Source organism: Apaloderma vittatum, unplaced genomic scaffold, assembly GCF_000703405.1.
Source record: "Apaloderma vittatum isolate BGI_N311 unplaced genomic scaffold, ASM70340v1 scaffold767, whole genome shotgun sequence".
Lineage (NCBI taxonomy): Eukaryota > Metazoa > Chordata > Aves > Trogoniformes > Trogonidae > Apaloderma > Apaloderma vittatum.
This window is the reverse complement of record NW_009727613.1, coordinates 1-23523: the sequence shown is the minus strand read 5'-3', so window position 1 is coordinate 23523 and position 23523 is coordinate 1. Positions and strand designations below refer to the sequence as shown.

General features: G+C 35.1%; 1 protein-coding gene across 1 annotated transcript in view; it reads left to right on the top strand.

The window, feature by feature from the left end:
* The window catches only part of LOC104277152 (sodium channel protein type 3 subunit alpha-like), a gene marked incomplete at its 3' end in the record, with an annotated part of 58118 nt that extends 34603 nt beyond the window's left edge, over positions 1-23515 (top strand). Inside the window, 10 exon segments of the mRNA XM_009873716.1 lie at positions 3747-3867; positions 4559-4713; positions 5711-5884; positions 11812-11934; positions 13669-13950; positions 18087-18140; positions 19360-19497; positions 21191-21295; positions 22387-22657; positions 23496-23515. Of these exon segments, the coding sequence (XP_009872018.1) occupies positions 3747-3867; positions 4559-4713; positions 5711-5884; positions 11812-11934; positions 13669-13950; positions 18087-18140; positions 19360-19497; positions 21191-21295; positions 22387-22657; positions 23496-23515 (1443 nt within the window).
* Positions 23516-23523: the final 8 nt, after the last annotated feature.

The following is a 23523-nucleotide window of genomic DNA, read 5'->3' as shown; positions in this document are numbered from 1 at the left end:
TGAAAATTCTCAGATTTTACTGATTAAATTTTAAACCAAGATATGCTTCAAACATCAAATAAAATTATAAGAGTTTTTAAACTGGTTTTCTTAATGTTATATCAAATTCAAATATCATAAGATCTGAGATTTAAAGAATCAGCAATCGGCATTATTTTATATTTGGTCACTCAATTACAGTGCAGTTTTCAAGATTCAAAGGATAAAACCACATGGCTTGATTACCAAAGGCAATTTGTAATGGCTGAATCCCTTTATTTTATTGTCACTTGAATCATGAAGCCGTTTGTAAAGCTTAAAATTTTAGCAGCCTGCTCTTGCTCTTGTTGAAATTTAGAGTAAAATCAAATGAGAGCAAGACTAGGTCTTAAGTGAATGCGTTTTCTTGTAAATGGGCACATTAACATGCTGTTGGTCAAAGCTTGTTTTAATGATCTCAGCTGATAAAAAGAGATGCACTGCTCTGAAAGGACAGTATGGAGGCTGATTACACACATATTAACCAAGTATTTGGGTTGCTGGTGAAGCATTTTTTTATGTTATGTCCTATACAATAATATTTATAATATTATTTTCAGCAAAATATAATCCCATTGAGGTAGTCTTACTTTTTTTACTTTAATTTTGTTTGTGATTTCACAGTATTGCTCAGGCTTCCGCTCTAGTCAAGCATGTTGTTTCGCTGATTCAGGCCTTGAGAATGCTGCATCATAAGCAATTGCTTTCAAATGTATCCTTGTAAAGGAAAATGTGATATCACTGAAGATGCAAATAAGTATTTACAGGGCATGGCGCGTTCTAGAGGCTGATAATCACATTTACGAGGTGAAAAGAAGATTGTGTTAATCCATCATATATCTTGAGCTTCCTTTTAGTTTTATTGCTAGAAAAGAAAAAAATCATTAAAGTCACCTTATTTAAAATGCAATGGTTCTTTCCTAATTTAGGGTCTTGAAGCAAAGAAGAGGAGTTTTATTAACTTAATGAGGTGGTTTTTTTATAATGCAATTGTTTGAGATTGTTTGAAAAGTAATGAAGAGAATGCTTTATGTGAAAAATAATGAAGAGAAATATAGTAAGTTTTGTTTGTACTGGTTATAAATTGCACTTCTGTCACTTGGTTTTTAGCAGCTATGCTGACAGGACTATGCAACAGAGTTTACATGGGAAGATGCAGTTAAAAAATGGGCTGCCTTTTAATTGGCACTCATCTAGATTAATAATTGATACTAACTATGAACCTTTATTGTGCTACTGTTAAGTCTGTAATTTGATGATGATGGATCAGGCCAGGAATTAGTCTTAATTTTCCTAAATTTTGTGTAACGTATTATTATTTTCTCAATATTTGGTTTTTATTTAATGAAGAAACTGCCTATAATTTTAGTGACTTGTTTCAGACTTACTTCTTAGTATAAAAATCATATATGATTCTAGAATTAATTCACAAATCTTATTTCCTCTTTAAAAGAGTGTCTTATCTGTGGATAATAAGACGGCGTGCTAATAATACTTAATATAATTGATTTGCATTTTGGTGTGTAAATATAATACAGAAAACAAAGTTTAAAATATTCTCACTATATGAGGTACACTATTTTATCCACTTGACCGGTAATTAAATCACTCCATTTAGAGGCTGTAACTATTTAACATATATAAATTTTGGAAATCATAAATGAAGTGCAGCATGAAAAAGAAAATATGATATTTTAATGTGTTTACTAAGCAAAAATTCACCATTGGAAACATGCGAATCTCAATGTATTTATCCAAATCTTTTCACATTTGTCAGCATGATTTTCCATGTGGATCATGATATTTAAAAAGGGAAAAAACAGTTTCCAAACTCATGCTTGTGTGCTTATCAGAAATCTTTCCTATTATGTGACAAGTCATTTATTTTTGCTCACCATGCAGTAAGAGCAGCCTGAGGTCTCAGTGACCCTGCACTGACTCCGTTTTCACACATGTGTAGGGCAGCCTCGTGAAACTTGACCCTGAAATTATCCATCATCCAACATGATTTTTTTTTTAAACTTTATTCATCCCATGTAATAGTTGAATATGAGAAAGTAATTGGTTACCAAACTATTCAATGATATATGTCCATTCGCTTTATTTCTGGCAGAAAAAAAGCCCTTAGCTTCCAATGCATTTTCCTGGGGACTGGGCTTTAACTGAAGAGCTAAATAACTAGTTTTAATTTGCAGCACTGTCTCTGAAAAAGAGAATACATGGAAATGCCTCTTTAAAAAATTGTTTATTATTTGTTGCAAAATAACTTAAATCACTTGAACAGGTGGGTTTTTTTATATACTCAAAAAATATCATGATCTTGGAAACTAAGTGTGAAAAGTAATTGGTATTAAGCATACTCTCAAAAAATTTGCATGGAAAGGTCTTTGTATAGGTCAAAGGGCATGACCAGATCTGTGTAGCTGAAACTACAAACCTAGTCTGTGACCAAATGCCCTTTTGTTGCATCAGTGCCTGTACAATTTAAAGGATTTAAGTTAGAGGTGCATTCTACATCCCCATTGAAATTCCCATGTATTATGCTACATGGTATAAACCAGAAGTATTTCACTGACATGCCGTTTTTAATGTTGCTTTCTGATTACAAACCTTATTTCACAGTAAAAGGGAATATATTTTGGATGAAAGAAATTAAAGATGCAAACAGCATTGGCAAATGAAAACAAGTTACAGTCTCCATGTCCGATTATTGTGTTAGTTGTGTGCATCTTTAGCAGGTTTATCTTTCAAAATATGCTCTCTTAAAAGGAAAAAACTATGGGCAGTCTTGCATGACTGATAAACAGCTTGACCTGATCCACATTTCAATGTATTTAGTTAAAAGTTACTTAATTTCATTTGCTATGTATTGTTCTCCAGTTCTTGGAGTTTTCAGGTCTAGAAGGGCTTTTATTGTAGTAAGGACTATGGTACATCACTGTACACAAAAGTAGTAGAATGACAGAAAAATTTGGCGTGTCAGGGACCTCAGGGTATTTCTCAATACGCACAGGAGACAGGACTGCAAAGAAGATATTTTGGATCTGGTAATTTGTGCTTTCTGCAAGAATTAAATTGTGCAGAAATTTGGCAGTAAATGCCATTAAATGTACAAGTTTTTAATCCAGATTTGGTGTACGTTTGTGAAAACACCCTCTGTAGGAGTTTTCTGTTAGTTCATTCTGCTGGGAAAAGTAAGACACGTTTTTGATGTAATCCAGTGTAGAAAAGAGAAGGAAATAACTTGAGAGTGGTATGTGCAAGCTCTCCAGTTTTAATGCATGTACAAGTTTTTAATCCAGATTTGGTGTACGTTTGTGAAAACACCCTCTGTAGGAGTTTTCTGTTAGTTCATTCTGCTGGGAAAAGTAAGACACGTTTTTGATGTAATCCAGTGTAGAAAAGAGAAGGAAATAACTTGAGAGTGTGGTACGTGCAAGCTCTCCAATTTTAATGCTACTGAGAATACTTCAGAAGTCTTATACATGGATCAGGTTAGTTAATTTAAATAAATTATATTTAATTGTTCCCCATGAGAAGATAAACAGGGAAACAGAACTATACAATGTACACATCATTACTATGTTTTTACTTATGGTGATGCATATTTATCAGTATAAATTTAGTGCTCTTCAAAAGTCCGAGACTGGCATGATTCAATTCGGTATATTTTTTTACAGAATATGTATCTAACGAGAAAAATTTGTTCTTTGGAACTTTACTTGCAGAAACTAAATGCATCCAGTTCATCAGAAGGCAGCACAGTTGACATTGCTCCTCCCGGAGAGGGCGAGCAAGCAGAAATTGAAAGTGAAGAAGCTCTTGAACCAGAAGCCTGTTTTACAGAAGGTTGTAGAAAAATTGTTGACTTAAGAGATGCGTTAGTAAAATGGCATTATTATTAGGTATATTTGAGTTCTTGGGACTCAAATCCGGGAGACCTTCAAGACCTCAACAATCAAAAGAAAATAGTCTTAGCCTACAATGCTGGAAATCAGATGCCAAAATAAGGTTGCCTTAGGCTTTGAGCAACTTTATCTGCCTGGCCACTGTATAAATCTTGTAAATCCGAAACTTCATTTACTTTTCTATTCTTAAAATGCTTTTCAGTTATTTGAAATGGGCCTTGAAATTCAGAATTTTATTTTTTTTTCTGAGACTTCAACACATGGAACAGTTACAAGCCAACAGTCAAAAATATCCAGGCTTTTTGGATTGAGTTTACTCATAATTATGACTACTATTGTCTGGTTTCTCTCCAAAGTACTTATCTAAATTCAGATACTCAGCATCCTGTAAAGGAGGAAATATCCAGGCTTTTTGGATTGAGTTTACTCATAATTATGACTACTATTGTCTGGTTTCTCTCCAAAGTCTTATCTAAATTCAGATAGCATCCTATAAAGGAGGATTCCAGTGTTTTAATGTGTAGAAATTTATTATAAAATTTAGTAAAGCTTCTAACAATATTGATACCATAGTAAATACTGACATTGAAATAATTTACTTTTCGATCCTAATATCTCTTAATCTAATGCAGGTTGTGTGCAGAAATTTCCATGTTGTCAAGTAAGTATAGAGGATGGCAAAGGAAAAATTTGGTGGAATCTGAGAAAAACCTGCTACAGCATAGTTGAGCACAACTGGTTTGAGACTTTCATTGTCTTCATGATTCTCCTCAGCAGTGGAGCACTAGTAAGTAGAAAAAAATTGCTGAAATATTTCAATCTCTCCTTAGAAGCAACAGGAATATTCACATTCGCCTCAGAAAGACTTCTTTTGCTTGCAGCTGTATAAAACTACCTGCATTCCAACATTACAGGATGGAATAAAACTTGGCCCAAACTTGAAAAAGTTAGTTAAATTTCATATGGAATTTTGTAGTGATACTTTCGGTTCACCACTGTAGAGCTGGTACAATTTTATTTAAGCCAGGATGCTGGCTTAAACTACTTTTACACTACTCAGAATTTATATCGCCTGTCAATGTTCAGCATATTCATCAAGAGATTTGAGTACAAAGGCGTGTACAGCTAAAGGTATGATTTTAAGTCCTTAGTTCCTTCCAGGCTCAGCCACTTCTTGCATTCTGCTTACAAAAAATGGAGTAATTGCTTCATTCTGTTCCTTCTGGGGGAGCAGGAGTTTTAGTGTGACAGCAAATTAAACCTAACAAGCACTTTCCAACAAGATTACGTTACCCACCTTACTGGCTTTACTCAAATTGAACATTTGCTGTGATCAATGTGCGTAGAGTACATTGGAGCAAATACATTGCTCTTTAATTTCACTTTTAGACAGAAGTTGGATTGATGGAGCAATCTCCCCAACTGCTTTCTAGAATGGAATATACGTATCTGGAACAGATTTTGTATAAGGAAGGGGCTTTTTTTGTGTGTATATGTGAAAGTTTCTTAATACCACAGTGGATGAAAATTCATGTTTTGAGTTTATTTCTTCATGCATTATGAAGTTAGGATATATAGATATTTTCAATGCCAGACTGGGCAGAACACATAAAGTTTCTCCCATTTGTGGTATGGTAAAAGATGGGAAATATGTAAAATAAGAGGATGCAGAAGAACAAGGGGAAAAAATAGCTCTTGCCTACTCATTTTTTATTATTTATTCCTTATTTTTATCATATATATTCTGTGAAATATTAGTAATACCCAAATATATTTTTTCATAGGCTTTTGAAGATATATATATTGAACAGCGCAAAACTATCAAGACCATGCTGGAATATGCTGACAAAGTTTTTACATATATTTTCATTTTGGAAATGCTTTTAAAGTGGGTAGCATATGGTTTTCAAATATATTTTACTAATGCCTGGTGCTGGCTGGACTTCCTGATTGTTGATGTAAGTACACAGTAAAATTCTCTATAGTAAAGTCATTTATGTTGTAAAACTCATTACTATGAAATAATATTCTTATAAACATAAAATAATAACTCATATTATATAGTTATACTGCATTAATAATAGCGTGCAGTGATCTGGATGTATTATTTAAAGTACATTTATATGCCAAAAGTAAAAGGGTGGGTGGCTATTGGTTTGTTCATTCTTCAGGGTTAATAATTTCATACCCGGGATATATCAAACTTGTGATTTTTATGAGGAAAAAACCTAATTTTGAAACACTTTTAATGTACTCAAATCATACTACCTTACTCCTTTGCAAATAAGACACTGCAAGGTGCAAGTTTCTTCTACAAACACTGCAGCTTTGCAAGTGAAATACAGATGGTCCAGATTTCACCCGAGTTGTCAGAACTTCATCCCCCCAACTATCCTGTTACCATTTTTAGTAAAACAGAAAGACAATTTCTATTTGGTCTAAAAATTAATTTGTTTTAATGGGCTGACAATCTGCAATAGTTAAATCAGCTATGACTTGGCAGGGGCTTTGACAGAAGAAAAGGCAATGTTTCGTGGCTGCCTTCCCAGCCGTGATATACTTCTGTGCAAAGACCTTGCTTTGGTGTCAGAAGGGATCAAAGCTGGGTTTACTCCCAGAATATTTTGGTCTCTTGCCTTCACACGTTATCTGACCCAGTTCACTGGCTATACAAGTCTTCAGTGTGGAACTGAGGGATGACATCTACTGAGCGATGCGCATTTACAGTAATATCTGCCCAAGCTACCGTATTTCTTGAGAAGTTTGTATATTTAGGGTCCCATAAATACTTATTCCTTATGAATATATAATGGAAATATATCAGATTTGTGAACTAGCTAGACTGGCTCATAACTCAAAGTGGAAACCCTTCTCTTTTTTTCAACCTGTCCTATTTAGTTTTGTCACACTTAATCTCTAGCTCTGTCCCAAAAATCTACACTAGAATGGCAGTGTGAATGGTTTACTTCAGAGGATGTTAATGCAGAAGACAGATGCTCCTTTCCAGGATTATGTTGTGTGGATTTTTTTTTTTTAGATAAACTACAACTCATGTTTTAATTGTTCTTTTTGTAATATAAACGTAAATACATTATTCTAAGTCATACTCCATGGTTACTTAGTAATGGTTTAATCTCAGAGACGCTGTTAGCAGAGCAGGCTCTCAAAATTATAAAGAACATCATCCTAAATAAAGTAGCTTATTTTACCAACTTTTTAACCATACTTTTTAATTTTTAAAACAAAAGCTTGACTAGATAAGATTGGAACTTTCTACTTCTGAAGAATTATATTCAGTGTTCCAGAAAGTGGTAAAAAATGTCTTCCTGTGCCTAAGGCTAATTCAGCAATTCCTTTAGCACCACCAGACAGCACTTGAAAGAACGAAATGAACTCATGTTATCTTCCTATAGAAAAGCAGAGAATCTACAATGCTTTAACAGGCACTTTAAACAGGTGTGATTCAATGGCATTCTCCCAGTGAGAATACCAATGAAACCTTCTTCATTAGAAGTGATTTAAGTTGATCAGATAGTTTAATTCCATCCTCTAAAATTATTCAAGAGTAAACACTGATAGTCCTTTAGAACTTTGACCTTTAATATCGTACATACCTGAGTCTCTCACTGTGCGAAATAGATATACTTGCTCTCTGTCATTGTGCTCAAATAATTAGATTTTAATAACTACACAAAGAAATGGCAATTTTAATCTCTGTCAGTTTAGAGCCTTGAGAGGCGACTCTTGTTACATCTGGCTACCTCAGTTTAAGACTGTGTTGTACCATCTCTCCGCCCCGCTCTGCTGCTAGATGCAAGAATACCGTTAGCAAGGAGCAGATATTTGGATGGAGTACCTCTACCTCAAATCACAATCTGGTAAATTAGTTCAAACACATTTAAGAGAAGAGACTGAATTTTGGATGCAGGCAGCTGAGATACAGTGACATATTCGCTTTTGAGGGGGAGACTAATTCTGGCAGAGATACACAGTAAATGCTTGAGACAGTAATATCTTAACCCAGTACAACTGGATGCCTTAGAGCACGTCCTCCTACACCTTGGCTTTTGCTCTTACTCCTTCTTCCAGAAGCCATCTGTCATGAGTTTATTATCTCTAGGTTTTGATGTACAGCTGTAGTGACTCTAAGGTGCCACATATAAAGCTACAGAAGGGGATAGAGAATCTGGGAATACCCAATGAGTTTGTCAGTTATTGAATTTGTTTGTGTAGTTTTCTGCTACAATATGTAAACCTAGATAATCTTACAAATATATGGGTTTACACTGTATATTTTAAACTTTTTAAGTTAGTCCTGTAATTTGGTATAGCCACCTTATTTCTAAATTATTGTGTTATAAATTGCATTTGAATTAAATGGCAACAAGCAACATTTAAAACAAATCATGTGTTTGACAAATATTGTGGGGCAGTAATGAACCTGTAGGGGAACAAAATCTTTGACCTTCCTGAAATTGCTCATGCGTGATAAATTCCAGTGGTTACAGGTTTTGAGCAATCAAGTGCAGCAAGATAAATGTGTCCCTCCAGTTTTGCTTGTTGTATAGTACATTAAAAGTTGGTCATATTGATGGCTTATATAATATTTCTTTATATAGCTAAAAATGTTTCAAGCTTTTTGTTAAAACACTCAACCTTTTTATTAGCTTTACAGAAAAATTAACTTAGCAGCAACATTCTGGAAAAGATCAGGCTCACATTACACTAATATACTAAATGCTGTATGCACAGAGTACGAGGTAACTGCTGCCCTGACAATTTCATAATAAAAATAAGAAGAAATAAGAAGATGAACATCTTGATGTGTTGGGAAACCAGATACAGAAAGAGATGTCACTTTGTCTTTCTAGACAGTTTTTATGTGTATCCTAACATAGGATAATACAGAAATTAATGAAATTAAGTAATTAATTCAAAGGGATATTCCGAAGATATATGGATGAAACCTAAGGCTCTTGTTCAGTGAATTAAGGAACAGAATCATAGTTTGCAATTCCACATCTAAAAAAAAAAAAAAAGAAATAATTTTGAATACCTCGCAGTAAAATCCCATAAATTAAGAATTATTCATGAAGTACATACAGAAAAACAATATTGTCTTAGCTTAAGACCATAAGAAAGGCTACACAAGGTATAAACCAGGCTACATTTGGTCCTGTGTCCTGTCTCCCAGAGTGTCAAAAATGCATGCCAGGAAAACCAATAATATAGTATCTATCTTTCAAAAAATAAGAAAAATCATTAACTTCTCAACAGAAAGAAAAATACTTGGATTTTTTTCCATATGTTGCAGTTTATTCCTAATTAAGTGTAATGCCTAAACACTTAAACTACATGAAAGTTAGGGTAAGCGGTGTTGGAAGTGAGAAGGGCTGTATGCCTCTGAGGACCTGGAATTAAATCACATAGATTAGCCCTCTCACAGAATTTATATGGATTAAAATTTTAGGCCTAAATAGAAATAAAGCCAACGTGCAGCTCTATGGCCAACAATATGGCTTGGATTAGCAGGGCTAATTGTGACTGCTAAATTTCTAAACATTTTTTTGCAACAGCTAGTGTACATCAGAAGATCTATACAGAAACACATGGACACACAACCCTCCAGGTTGATGTAAATATCTTCTTCACCATTTTGAGTTCATTTTCATTTCTTAAAATTACTGCATCTGCATGCATTCCTATCTCAAAAGAAAGAAATTCATCTATTTATCAGTGTACAGAGACATTTTGTCACCTACTAGCAACAAAACAGGTGGAACAGAAGACCGAGCTAAGGACAGAAAACCAGAGCAGTAGAGAACAGCTGCATATACTGAGCCTGTATATAGAACAGAATTAATATCAAAGAATTCCGAGCAAATCTTTGCCTCTTGTTTGAGCGGGCCTTTGGAGGAAAATATGCTGTTTGCAATAGATGAAGTATTTCTCTGTGAAACAACTTCAGGTTTATGATGTACGAGCACTAGCACCATGGTAGGAAAGCTGCAAATATAGTGAAATGGAAAACACAAACTAGGCTGGAGAATGACTTGCAATCAGCACCTAAAACCTGCCAACACACCCAGGGCCACTTGCAGTTCCGGGAGCTACAGCCATGGAACAAGCTTGCTTGGAGTCATACCTGAAAGGCAGCTAAGGCATGGTGCTAGTTTGGGGAGAAAAGTATAAATTGGAGCCATTATTGTGAGTTCAATTTTAAGAGATGTCATGGTCTCCCAGCGAGAGATGTATTTTTTTAACATATATTTCATAGTTTATTTTTCATCTGTAAAATGAGCTGTCTTTACAGGAAAGTTTATTGATGTGTCTGGCCATCTTATTGATGTATCAATGAATGAATATTCTACTAAAAATACAGATAAATCCATTTCTTGTTATTTCTGGGGTATATTAAGAATGGCTAAGGATAAAAAAGAAATCTCTCACTGTAGAATCATGGGACAAATAAATTCTATTAATGATAATTATTAATAGCAATTAATGACAATAATTAATGTAGCGGCAGAAACAATAATGTTATCTCTTGTAAGTGAAGAACCTTCAGTTACAGACTACAGAAAATCTATAAGATTTTCTTCTTAATACACTTATAAATCACAGCAAGTTCCTTTTCAAACTTAGCCATTGCAGCAACAAAATAAGCATTTCCTTTGATTAAAAAGAATTCCATCCTGACATGTAATCCAGTTGAAAGTTACAGTGATATGAATTCACTACAATACTGGATTCTGTTAGATTAATATACCCAGCAAGACAGCAATGAATAATTGATTTCTATCTGCTCTCAAATTGTCCTTTTGAGACATGATCTTGTAACTCTTGTGTTTGTGATTCATCTAATTGTTCTTTAAGGATACAAGTAACATAGGAAATCACCTTTTCATATAATGGGCAAAATCTTACCACCACCATCAGTGAATGTCTATTTCTGTACAGCCAATTATCTGAAGAACTCTCTAGACAGGGGGACAGAAATGAACATTTGAGGGATTTTTTTCAAGGACTGAAATATGCCTGTGTTCATGCTTTTGGTGGTAGAACTGAATAAAATGTGAGTAAGGTATGATACTTCCCCACTCCTGTCTCCAAAACTACTCAAAGTAAGTAAATTAAATTCTTTCACATTAACACTCAGTTTAAAAGTCAGTTCCGTTTGAGAAGCAAATCATTTGCTCCTTCTGGAAGTGGATTGGCTTATAATAAAATCCCGGTAACATGAATCAGGAGCTTACTACTGTTGGAGATAGTAAAGCACTTATTGTTATAATTATAGCATTTGTTAATATCTATCCCATAATATTTTCCTATACTCCGAAGAGAAAGAAAAAAAATTATTGTGAGTGTTGTCAGGCAAGTGAAAAAGTACTACCTCTGTCAGTATATATTTCATAGATAACCTGGCTATTTTTGCTATGGGCTGAGTATTTGGCTTTGAAGTAACATTTATTAAAAAAGCTAATTAACCACTACATTATTTAGCTCATTATTAGACATTACAAATATTAACACTATTGTCAGTATTTAATAAACTATCCTAATATGTTCAGAATTTTAAATGGCTTGGAAGGTTGAAGTATTGCTATTTTGTCTTTAAATATTTCTGAAAACTTTATCCTTCACCAACAGCATCTTTCCATCTGACTGTTAAAGTCTATCCATCTATAAGAGGCATTTAAAATTATTTAATTTTAAACAAAATGTTCTCTTGTCTTTCTAGCAAGTATGAAAATGGCATCACTACAAGCAAGAATGTGTTCTTCTATTTGTCACTTTTGATATTTCTGTTGATTGAATCTGTATTCTTTTTAAATGAACCGTGTAGAACAATTTTTATAATAATATTTTTTCTGTATTTTTATAGGTCTCATTGGTTAGTTTAATAGCCAATGCTTTGGGCTACTCTGAACTTGGTGCCATTAAATCACTTCGGACATTAAGAGCTTTAAGACCTTTAAGAGCCTTGTCACGATTTGAAGGAATGAGGGTGAGATAAAATGAAGGAGTCTGAATGAATGTATGCATACAAAAATTAATGTAGAAGTGTGACTTTCCAGCCTTCTGCAAAGAGCTCCAGAATGGGAATGCAGGCAAAAATGTGTGAAAAAAAGGCATTCCACCATGTCCTCATACACAAGACATGTATACAGTTTACCTAGAGATTAGACTTCTCTGTTTGTCAGTGGTTCAGGATGGAACAAGATTAATCAGAAAATAGAGCAAAACAAACAAAGAAACAAACAAAAAGGTGAAGAAGCTGACAAGAGTGACACATCAGAAACTAGAGCCTCCCTATGGGTACATGTCTACCTGCATGGGGAAAAGAGAAAGCATAAAGAATGCTGTAGTAATAGGGAAAAGTTCCCTGAACAGCATCTGAAATAAGGATGGGGTTGGAAATATAAAAGGGAAGAGATGGGAAATCATTTTCTCAGTTAATGTCCTTTACTTCATATGAATGCATCTGCTGCCATCTCACCTGTCCTCCTACACAGCTAAATCCTTCCTGTTGAAGAAATTATTTTCATATTCTGCCAATCTGGAAAAAAAAAAAGCCCAACCCAACCCAAACTATTACATAGTCTGCTCCAAATGCAGACTATGCTATTTTCTGGAAGAAGTGATGCACAAAAATTTAACAATATAATGTTATTGAGAAATCTCCTTTTAATTTTTCACCTCAAAATACCCAGATGCTGCAACACATGTTCATGGTTTGATCATAGGTCTTAAGTTTCTAAATCAATAGTGTGGTTCCTGCCTGGGTTGAGGCTGCTGATATTTTCGATGTGTCCACATCGGCTGGGGTAGGGCAGCGTGTCCTGTGGCACACCGCCACCACCACAAGGTTTTACATGAATTGCATTGCAAACAACACGTAAGTCCTTATGTAATAAATGGGCGAAACCTCTACTGATCTTACACTCCTTGTAGGCAAATTAATAAATTGAAAGATACTACTATTTTCAAAACCATACATAAAAGACTACTGCAGTGTCTATTTTTAGTTTAATCACAGTAAGTCAAAGAAAATTTTTGTCAAGGGATTTCATGTGATCTTTTACTGCTATTTGCCTATATAGAGTAGCTCAACTGTATTAAATGGAGCCAATTAAAAAACTCCACCATAACAGATAAGTGTAAAAGCAACTATAGTGAGATGGGCAATTTAAAACCAAGACTTATAGGAGATGCTGTTAATAAAAACTCAGTAAGATATGCATATTTATGTTAGGTTCCACGCAGATGCTAAAATACCCTGGTGCCAATATATACATAAAGTTTCTCAGAATAAAATCATTAGTAATGATAGTTTTACATGTAGACATTTTTATTCAGTCTTCCACATCATCATTCTGTCTTTCCCTGGTTTATTTTCTGTTTATAGATTTTGATTTGTATTGTTGGAATTTAACATTTCTTTCTCTCTTTTTCTCTAGAGCACACAAATTCTAAGAATCCATCTTGCTACTAACAGGTTTTCTTTTGCTTTTTGAGGTTTTTTTCAGACGTTTGCATTGTCTTCGTTTCCATATTATTTTATTTTTTGCTTTTTGCAATATCATTTGTGTTTTATTGAACCTGAAATAACATTTCCCCCATAATTTGAGTGTAATATTTTAACTGTCCATTCCATATTAATACTGTTTTAACATTTGAAAAGTATTTTTATTTTTCCGTTCATAAACTAAGTAGATATTTTGTCTAATTTGTACACTAGGTGGTTGTAAATGCCCTTGTGGGAGCAATTCCATCTATCATGAATGTATTGCTGGTTTGTCTTATATTCTGGCTCATCTTCAGCATCATGGGAGTAAATCTGTTTGCTGGCAAATTCTATCACTGTGTCAACACCACAACTGGTGAGATGTTTGATGTCAGTGATGTCAACAATTATACTCAGTGTGCGGAACTCATAAAAAACAATCAAAGTGCCCGATGGAAAAATGTGAAAGTAAACTTTGATAATGTAGGAGCTGGATATCTTGCTCTGCTTCAAGTAGTAAGTAAATTTACGTATTTTCTTTTTGCTCTTTTTAGAGAAACCTAGGGGAAAATGGGCAAGTTAAGATTGTTAAAGAGTGGAATAATTTCTTCCTAGCAATGATGTACGGCTTACACAACTCCATTGCATTCTTACCTGTAAATTTTTTCTTAATGTTAGTAGAGTAACTTTCTATTCCAAGGCTAGGGAATACACTCTCACCGTGATAATAATAATGTGAAATTAGTAAGTCAAGAAGGTACAAGAATCTTTTTCGTGATACACAATATAAACTTCAGGAATGCATTTTCATGAGTCTTGCCATGGTGGACAAGGCCCAGACGTCCCTCTGTTAGACAGGTCTCCCCCCTGCTTTGTGAGCTCCGTTACCTTGTGAAACAGGAGGGCACTCAGCAGCTTCGAAGAGGGCGGATATCCTGACTGACTGGTCTGAAGTGAGCAGCTACTGCCAATGCCTCCCACATAATCTCTTCTTAGGTATCATTACAAATCCACAGCAACATTCTTTCACAGTTAAAATCCATTAATCTAGGCACTTCTAGCACTGTGAAATTATTAATTTTTTCAATGGCCTGGTCAAGATAGATAGGATTTTTCCTCACGTCTATGCTCATCTAAGAAACTAGTTCTAAAGTTAGGCAAAAATAAAAACATATCAACGTAGTGTCTCCAGTGCAGACATTTGTTTAACAGGGGCTTGATTTTCCAGACTTAGAAGTGCGTTTAGGAAAAGGAATCATAAACAACGCAAGATCTGAGATTCAGGCACCTCATGTTTCGCGTAGCATGAAGCCAATTATTTCTCTATTACTATAATGCTGGTGTAAGAGGTCTGAAATCCTCTGAGAGAAGCAGGAGCTGCCCATGGGAGGAAAATGGATAGTTACCCATGGACAGGTCCTAATTGAGTGTTAGGTCTGATTAATCCTAGAACACTTTTTCTTGGTATTTGCAGATAAACAGCTCTTGCTAGTAAAATCAATACATTTCGTTAAGAAGTACATGAAAATACACAGACATAAAACTGTGGGTAAAATGGGAAAATGTAAAATACTTTTATCACAAAAAATACTGATATTTAGCTATCATATTCAATCACAAGTTTGTTAAAAAGTCATTATAATATACTAAATAAATATTATATTACTTTTAACATTATCCTTATGAAGTATTAGATGTTATTGTATTGCATGGCATGTTCATTCTGTTAATTACTGCTATACGTATAAAGTCTGTAAATTTTATTTCCCCTTCAAGTCCTTCTCCTATGCACTCCGGTACAGAAGCATCCGTGTTCTAGGTACTGAGCACAACTTTTATTTACGCCAGAGGAATAAAGTCCTTAGCTCTTGTTGTCATTTGAGCCGGCTGCCTGGGACAGCAATGAAGAACCACGCAGCAGCTCCTGCACTCCTCCCCACATCCCCATCCCTTTAGGGAATTTAATCCCTTTAGGGATGGGGAGGGAGAAAACTCAACTGAAAAGGCTCAAAGATTGAGATTAGGTCAGGGAGGGTTCATTCATCACTTATGGCCATGGGCAACAAAGGAGTAGGCTTGGGGAGAAAACATTAATTTAATTTACAACCAGCAGTTAACGAGATCAGTAGGTCTCCCCCACCCCTCCCTTCTTCCTGGCCACCTCCTCCCACCCATCAGCAAACGTTGGGCAAAGAGTGAGGAGCGCAGTCCATCTGGCCATTACTCATTGTCCAGAGCAAACCTTCCGCTTCGGGAAGAGGACTCCTCGCAGTCTTCCCCCGATGCTGTGTGGTGTCCATCTCACGGGAGGCAATGCTCTCACTCCATATGAACCCTTCCCACCAGCGTGGGATCCTCCTTGGAGTTGAGGTCCTTTTGGGGCTCATCGTCTGCTCCTGCATGGTCTCTCCCCCCCGGCACAGGGTCCTCCATGTGCCACTGCATCTTGGACATTTCAGCATTGTCAGTCTCCTCAGTTCACAGGCAGTCATCTCCCTGTCATCTCACTCACCACGGGACTCTTGGAAACTCTCTGCTTCAGTGCCCTCTCCCTTCCTCAATGAGCATGTTTCTTGCTCTCCTCTCACCTACTCCTCCTCCAAAGAGAAACACTCCCCAACACAAAAGACAGGACACAGAGACAAAGAGGGTGGCCCAACAGGTTTCCCCTCTTAAGTACATCGATTGCAGAGGCGTTGATTTGCCTGGCCTTGGTCAGAGGAGGGTTTGACTTTTACCTGTGGTTGGGGAAGTTTCACAAGGAGCCACCTCCACAGCCCTCCCTCTGATACCAAGAAAAACCCACCAAACACAAACCCATAACAGCTCTTTACAGTCTCCTTGGCTTAGAATGGAGCTTCTGACAGCTGATATCTGACCCAAAACACAAGCAAGAAAGCAAGCAGTTATGTTTAGATGATTAAGTTCTGTAGAATCACTTGTCTGTAACTTGACATGCAGCTTCACAGTATGAAAAGATGTCAGAAATGCAATGCTCTGAGATCCCCAAGTTATCTAAGAATGATATGCTTGTCCCTTCCATCCTGGAGCAGGCCAGTCTCCCTAGCCAACCTGAATTACTACCTGGCTTAAAATGTTTTGCCTCTAAAGGCAATGTCACTCTCATGGGCTGAGTGCTGAATGATGATTCTGAATTAGTATTGAATGATGATTCCAATTCTCTGACTTCAGGTCATGATCATGGCTACCCTTGTGCTAGACATTAAAGTGAAACATCTTATTACCAATACTTGCCTCTGAAGATGTATATGGAAAACTAGTCTCCTGAAGCTCTGTCTGAATGTCATCTGTGTCACACACACAGAGAGTGTTGGTCTTTAATTACTACATCACTACCGTGGACCTTTCATTCTTCTTTATTTCTTTTTATTCTGATTTTTCATTATTTTCCTTTTCAAATATTCCCTTCTAGCCCTTACTTGTTCTGCAGAGATTAAGGGATCCTTGAGAATGTATCATGTCACTTCAGCCGTCTTCATTAACATTCTCCCTCCACTCTTCTCCTGTATTTATTGCTAGCAAACTCTGTTCCTCTTCTAATATTGCTATGTGAATTGCACCAAACGGCTGTCAATTGTCAACTGAGTCGGAAAAATCTATGAAGCCTGGCTCCAAGCATACCTTCTTAGGAAATCTGTAATCCACGGCAAGATTCAGAAGGACAGGAACACTCCCAGCATGCAAATTTTCTGCTGTGAAAACCAGCAGCTGTACCAAAGTATCAGAGCTACTTCTGGCAAGCACAGATGCAAATATATACTCCTTGGAATGGTTTCTCTCCTGAATTGCCTCAGGAGAGATGCTCTTTTATCTGTTCATTTTACAGGATTTTTAGCTCTTTTTTCATTCTTGTGAGTAAGCTTCGAAACCCTGGCTAGCCAGCAGCTACTCAAACCTTCAACTAGCATGTCACAGCAACCTTTGGGTGTTCCTCAGAACGTGGATATTCTATGTCTGTGAAAATCATCTCCTTAGAGCAATGATGGCAAATGGTTTTTACTCTTTGTTCCTCCTAGAAAAAGTCTTTACAGAAACTCAGCCCAAAGTTTTACAGAATTTAATCACAGCTCTTTCACAGTTCACTTTTTGGTCCTTCTGTAAATCTTACCCGTCAAGAGCCCATGTCTTGTTTTTATTCTGAACAGTCTATTCCTTTCAGTTATGTGGGATTAAAGCATTTCTAAAAATGCTATGACAGTTTAGCCACAGCAAAAGCATAGATGCATGTTGGTATCTGTCCAGAACTTGTATTGCTGACTCCATCAGTTCATGCTGTAAACTTGATAAAACTGCTGTCACCATGAGTGATTCCAGTCAATTCTAACTGAATATCTCCAGCATATATGTCCAAGTCTACTGGTTTTTTATGTCCAAAGTAAGCATCTGCAGCTCCAAACACACTGAGACCTTCAGAGCCCAATTTTTAATATTTTGGAATATCTCAAAAATAATTTCTAAAAAGCCTAGTATTACTATGAAAAATATTTTATTATGTCTGTGCTATTAAATGTACTTTATAAATTTAGATATTACTTTATATAAAAGTTAAGATCCAAATGCTATGACCTAGGTATTTTGCACATTATGAATTTTTATAAGGAAGGTAAATATAAACTGTATTTTACTTCTAGGCTACTTTCAAAGGATGGATGGATATTATGTATGCTGCTGTTGATTCACGAGATGTAAGTGTATCTGTTGATTATATTCTGATATAGAGGATAGAATTTAAACAGCTACACATACAGTTACATTAAGAATTATGGTTGGCACCAATACATTTTTTTTCAGAGATATTTATTCTAGAAAGGAACTTTTATGTAATTTCATGAATCTTAGAATTTTTTGTGAAAAGAATTAATCCCACTTCCTTATATTTAGCCAATTAAGTTAAATTAAATTAACTGGACTTTTCTTTGGAAATGCTAATGATAATGAAAAAAACAAAGAGGGTTTTTTTAACCACTTCCATTCATGAGTATGAACTATTTTAAGATTATATAATGTAATTATATAATTATTAATTTTGTTTCATAATTTGGAGCTGTGCATTTCATTATTTCATTAGGTTGAGCACTTACGTTACCTAGCTATTTAAGTGCAATTAGATTTTGAGGTGGAAGATCACCTGCTAAATTTTCTAGGGATTAGAATTTTATCTTGGCTGCGAAACTAAAACTATATTTCCCTTGTACAAAAAAAGTGCAACACAGATACCTGAACTAGTTCTATACAACCTAGGTTACTGTCACATTAGTGGTATCTGTCATCACACAGTGATACGCATCTCCCAGAGAAATACACCATGTTTGATTTCAGCTTTTCTACATTCTAGCACATTATGCAGTAGAGGTGCAGGTGTTAAGATGGAGAAGAAGAACTGACAGAGTGACAAAACCCTCCTTGGAATTTTTTGCCACAATTTAATGGATTTCACAAAACATATACTCACTAGAAATTTATTGAAAGCACCTGTTCTTAGCTGGATGTAAGAACACTCATGTAAGACCGAAAGAGTTCCAGGGAGATATGGGCAATGATTCCGTTGCAAGAAAATATACTGACTAGAGTATAAAATATTTAGATTTGCGCTGTTAAAATTTTAAGTATTAATGACTGCTCTCAGTCCTATGTCACTTCTTCATTCTATGTAAGGAACTTTGTGTGCATGTATATTCATAAACGTATCTGTGTGCACATTTACTTTAAATTCCATTTGGGCAATCATTCTGTCAGGTTCCAGTTCTCCAGGTATTGATCGGAGTGGACACGTTCAGTCTCATAATAACTGAGTGCAGTTTTTAGCTTTTCCAGCTGAGACAGTGTATACCTACTCATAAATTATATACATTGTTTTTTACATACAGTATTCTCATGGGTAACAAAATTTATAATATTTTGTAGGTAAAAGATCAACCTAAGTATGAGGACAACTTGTATATGTATCTTTATTTTGTCATCTTTATCATATTTGGATCATTCTTTACCCTGAATCTTTTCATTGGTGTCATTATAGACAACTTCAATCAACAAAAAAAGAAGATAAGTATTTAAAATATTTCCATAGAGCTATAAATTATTAGTCATAATAAATTAATAACTTATTTATGTAAAGCTAATAAAAATCAAAAGTTATTTCAAACTTTGAAATAAAAATGCCTCTTTCCTTAACGTAATCTGTGTTATATCTGTGGATATGATTTTGACCTTTGCATTTCAGAATTTTGAGAAGTGAAGAAGGACAAATCATGCATTGGTTCATAATAATTTGCAAATTGTGTAAGAGCTAAAATGAAGATGCAAAAAAGGAATGCGCATTATTCTTTTGATTAGATGCAATATTGTGTCATAGAAGCATTTTTTTTAAATTAACTTTGAAGAATTATGATAAATTAAGTTTAACTAATCTTATTAAGTGTTGACACTTAATGAAGATACAGTATGTCATTGTGTTGATACAACGGATAATAATTCTGCAAACTAATTTAACAGTCGGTTGAGAATAAGTCCAATAGACCTCACATGAACAGGCTTAAAGATACAAGTAAAATTGTGTGCAGAAGAGCTCTATTTTTCTAACACTTTTATGAGAAATGAGATGAACTTGTTAGACCCAAATACAGTCTATATTTTTTTAGCAATAATAAAGCAAAGGTATAAAAGGAAGGATATCTTTTCTGTATAGATTTGACATACAAGTATGTTTTAATTATGGATAATGAATATAGTTTTATTTAAAATAACTTTTAAAATCTAAACCCACAAATAATCACATTTAAAATATTTGGAAGCCTCATGGTTCTTGTCCTTCAACAGTCAGAAAGAACTACAACCTCAGGATAACTCTAAATCTTTGAGTGCTGTGAAAAAACAGTTTCATATGATCTGGTTTTAACCCATCACCAAACAAAAAGCAGCAATATCAAACTGAATCTATGTAAAAGATTCTTCTGTGAACTACAGAAGTTTTCCCCTGTGAAAATATTTAGCTTCTTATAAGAGCTATAAACACGCCTAGTGCTACTTCCTCCGTTTCTATCAATTACGTCATGCTTTGGGCTTCCACGTTCAGTTTAGCAGAGAGTGACTGACATTCTGTTTCTGCCTGACTTAGTTCAGACTCATCAATAAGCACAATTTACTTTATATTGAAAGTCAGTGACTTGGTTGCACATCCGACTGGCAGTATTTGCATCTGCAAACAAAGGCTAATTTCAGTTAGTCAAGGTTCCAGTGGTGTTTTAATTAATAATTTGCTATGTCATGATTTTGATTACTTTTCCTGATTCAAAAGTGATTTTTTTGCTGCAGTTAAAGCCCTCAGATTAGACCCAAGTACTCTCCCTTGACAGAACTTGTGCCTCAAAGTCACTGACTTTTAGACCTGAATCGCTGTAATCCTAAATCCATGTAGACTTTAGGATATGTAAAGCACCAGTCAGGCTCACGTGCACTAAATATGTCCTAATTAGCAAGTTCTTTAACAGCATCAGTATAGCAAGCACCATGCTAGGTAGGTCAGTAAAAGTGAGCATGAAGACCAAAAAAACTCAACCCTCAACCTGAAAAGGCACCAGTAAGGGGTATTTTTTTGTGTTAGGGATGCATATGAGCATCCACACTATAGATACCTGAAAAAATCTCTTTTGTTTTGTAAATGAGATATAAATGTAGCATTATATTACAGAAAGACGTGTGCACATGATAGTAATTCATTTTGATATTATTTCTTCACTTTGGAGGTCAGGATATATTTATGACAGAAGAACAGAAGAAGTACTATAATGCAATGAAAAAATTGGGATCCAAAAAGCCACAGAAACCTATACCAAGGCCAGTGGTAAGAGTGATTTGATTTTACTTCCCCTAGTATTAAATACTCATTTGGGAATATGCTTTTAGCCAACAGGAAAAGGCTATATATCTGGAAAGAAAATATTTTTTTTCATTTATTTTCTTCTAAAGGTAGAATTTGTATCCCTTTTTTTAAATTCAGCTGACTAGATTGTTCATGTTTCATATAAAAACATACACTATAAGGCATGAACTGTAGGATTTAATAGGGTTAATGTGATAAGTTTCTTAATTCCTTGTCTAAGTCTTAGAAAAGTACAGTTGATTGCATCATTTACTGGGTCTTGTTACCCATGGATAAACTTCATTTTCTGTTTTTAATCCTCCCAGAGAATTTGTAGGAAATGGGCATGAACTGGCCCCTGCTGCTAAAGACAGAAGAGGGCAGTGGTCACCTAATGTGAAAGACAGATGCAGATAACCTTACAGAATAAAATGCATAAACCAGGATAAATTTGTCCCTAAGATAAGAAACTACTCTGATATTTACTGAACTCCTACAGTGTTTGATAAAAATAAAATACTTGTTGCACCCTATGCACCGAGTGGTTAAAAATAGGCTTTCTAAGGAGATACATATGGCAATAAACATTTAGCTAAGTGTAAAGGAAAACTAGGATACTGAAGTCGTGGTGTATCTGAGACATGTAACTTCAGCAGTCCAATGTTCTCACCAAGCACAATTAATTTAAGGAAGAGAGAGACATCTCTGCAGGTTAGTATGCTAAGACCAGCTAAGAATAAAAATAAGAAAACTAGTTTCTGTTTATCTGGTACTCTTGCTGGGTATCAAGTTATATCACCTTTTTTATCTCAGTATTATCAATTGTCAATGTTATTACTATTATTGTTGCATTATTTCCCTTCCTGTCCCTTCAGCTAACAGTGGTACACTTCTTGATCTGCTCTAACAGGATGAGACACAAAACAGCATGGGTTTGGTGTATATTTACAGATGGATTGTAGATAGGCCTTGCTCTGCACTCCTCAATCTTGCAGGGACTTGCTTTCCCATTTGGCATTTGTAAAGACAAATATTTTCAGAGTATAAACTGCGTTCCATCTTTGTTTTTGCAGAACAAATTCCAAGGCATGGTCTTTGATTTTGTCACGAAACAAGTATTTGACATCAGCATCATGATACTCATCTGCCTTAACATGGTCACAATGATGGTAGAAACAGATGACCAGAGTAAAGAAATGGAAACAATTTTATCCCGGATTAACCTTGTGTTCATTATCCTTTTCACTGGAGAATTTGTCCTAAAATTGATTTCACTTCGCCATTACTATTTCACTATTGGCTGGAATATTTTCGATTTTGTTGTTGTGATTCTCTCCATTGTAGGTAAGAGGTTCTTTCAAGAACAAACTAATGGAAGGAAAAGGGAACATTAGTTTTAAGAATGTTACGATGCCAAATATGAAATTTTCTGTTTCCTATTTGACTTAACACATTGATTCTGATCTTCATACTTTATAGCACACAAGAAAAGAAATGTTGAATATAATATTTTTATCTCTTCCACATCAAAAGACATAAAGGAACTATGTGACAGATTAGATTATCATGTACAAATATAAAAAGGAATGTTTAGTGGTATATGTGAACTAACCACAGATTTGCTATCAGTACTAAAAAGTGTGTGAAGGGGGTGTGATTTTTAAATGCTTTTGCTAACTTAGGTCACAATGAATAATTAGATTTCTGTCAACTAAAAGCTAATGACCCTCCAAGGTGCAGATGAGTTGCGTGACAAAACTTAATTTTTAGCAAGTGATACACCTGAGAGAGGCTGTGCTGATACAGTGTAGATTCTCAGGTTAAAAAAAAAAATCACTGATTTGCAGAAAGTAAGCCAATATAGTCCTTCATAAAAGACAGCAGTAATAGGCTCAGATTCAAGAACTAACTAGCCTGCTTTAGGAGTAACTGAAAGCTTAGACAGACACTAGGTACCTTGCCACAGCCTTTTTTCTTTTCCTTATTTCCCTTGTCTTAGATATCATTTCAACAAAAGGAAGGTGCTTTCAAGAACATATAAAATACCTTTTATGATGTTTTTGCTATAACATAGACTCCCTATACTGATTGTTTTGGAGACAGCAATAACTGAATCTTTCTATAGGTAATGAATGAATGAATTTAAAATTATATTTTAAATATTCACTTTTTTCTTCCCTAGGTATGTTCTTAGCTGAGATGATTGAGAA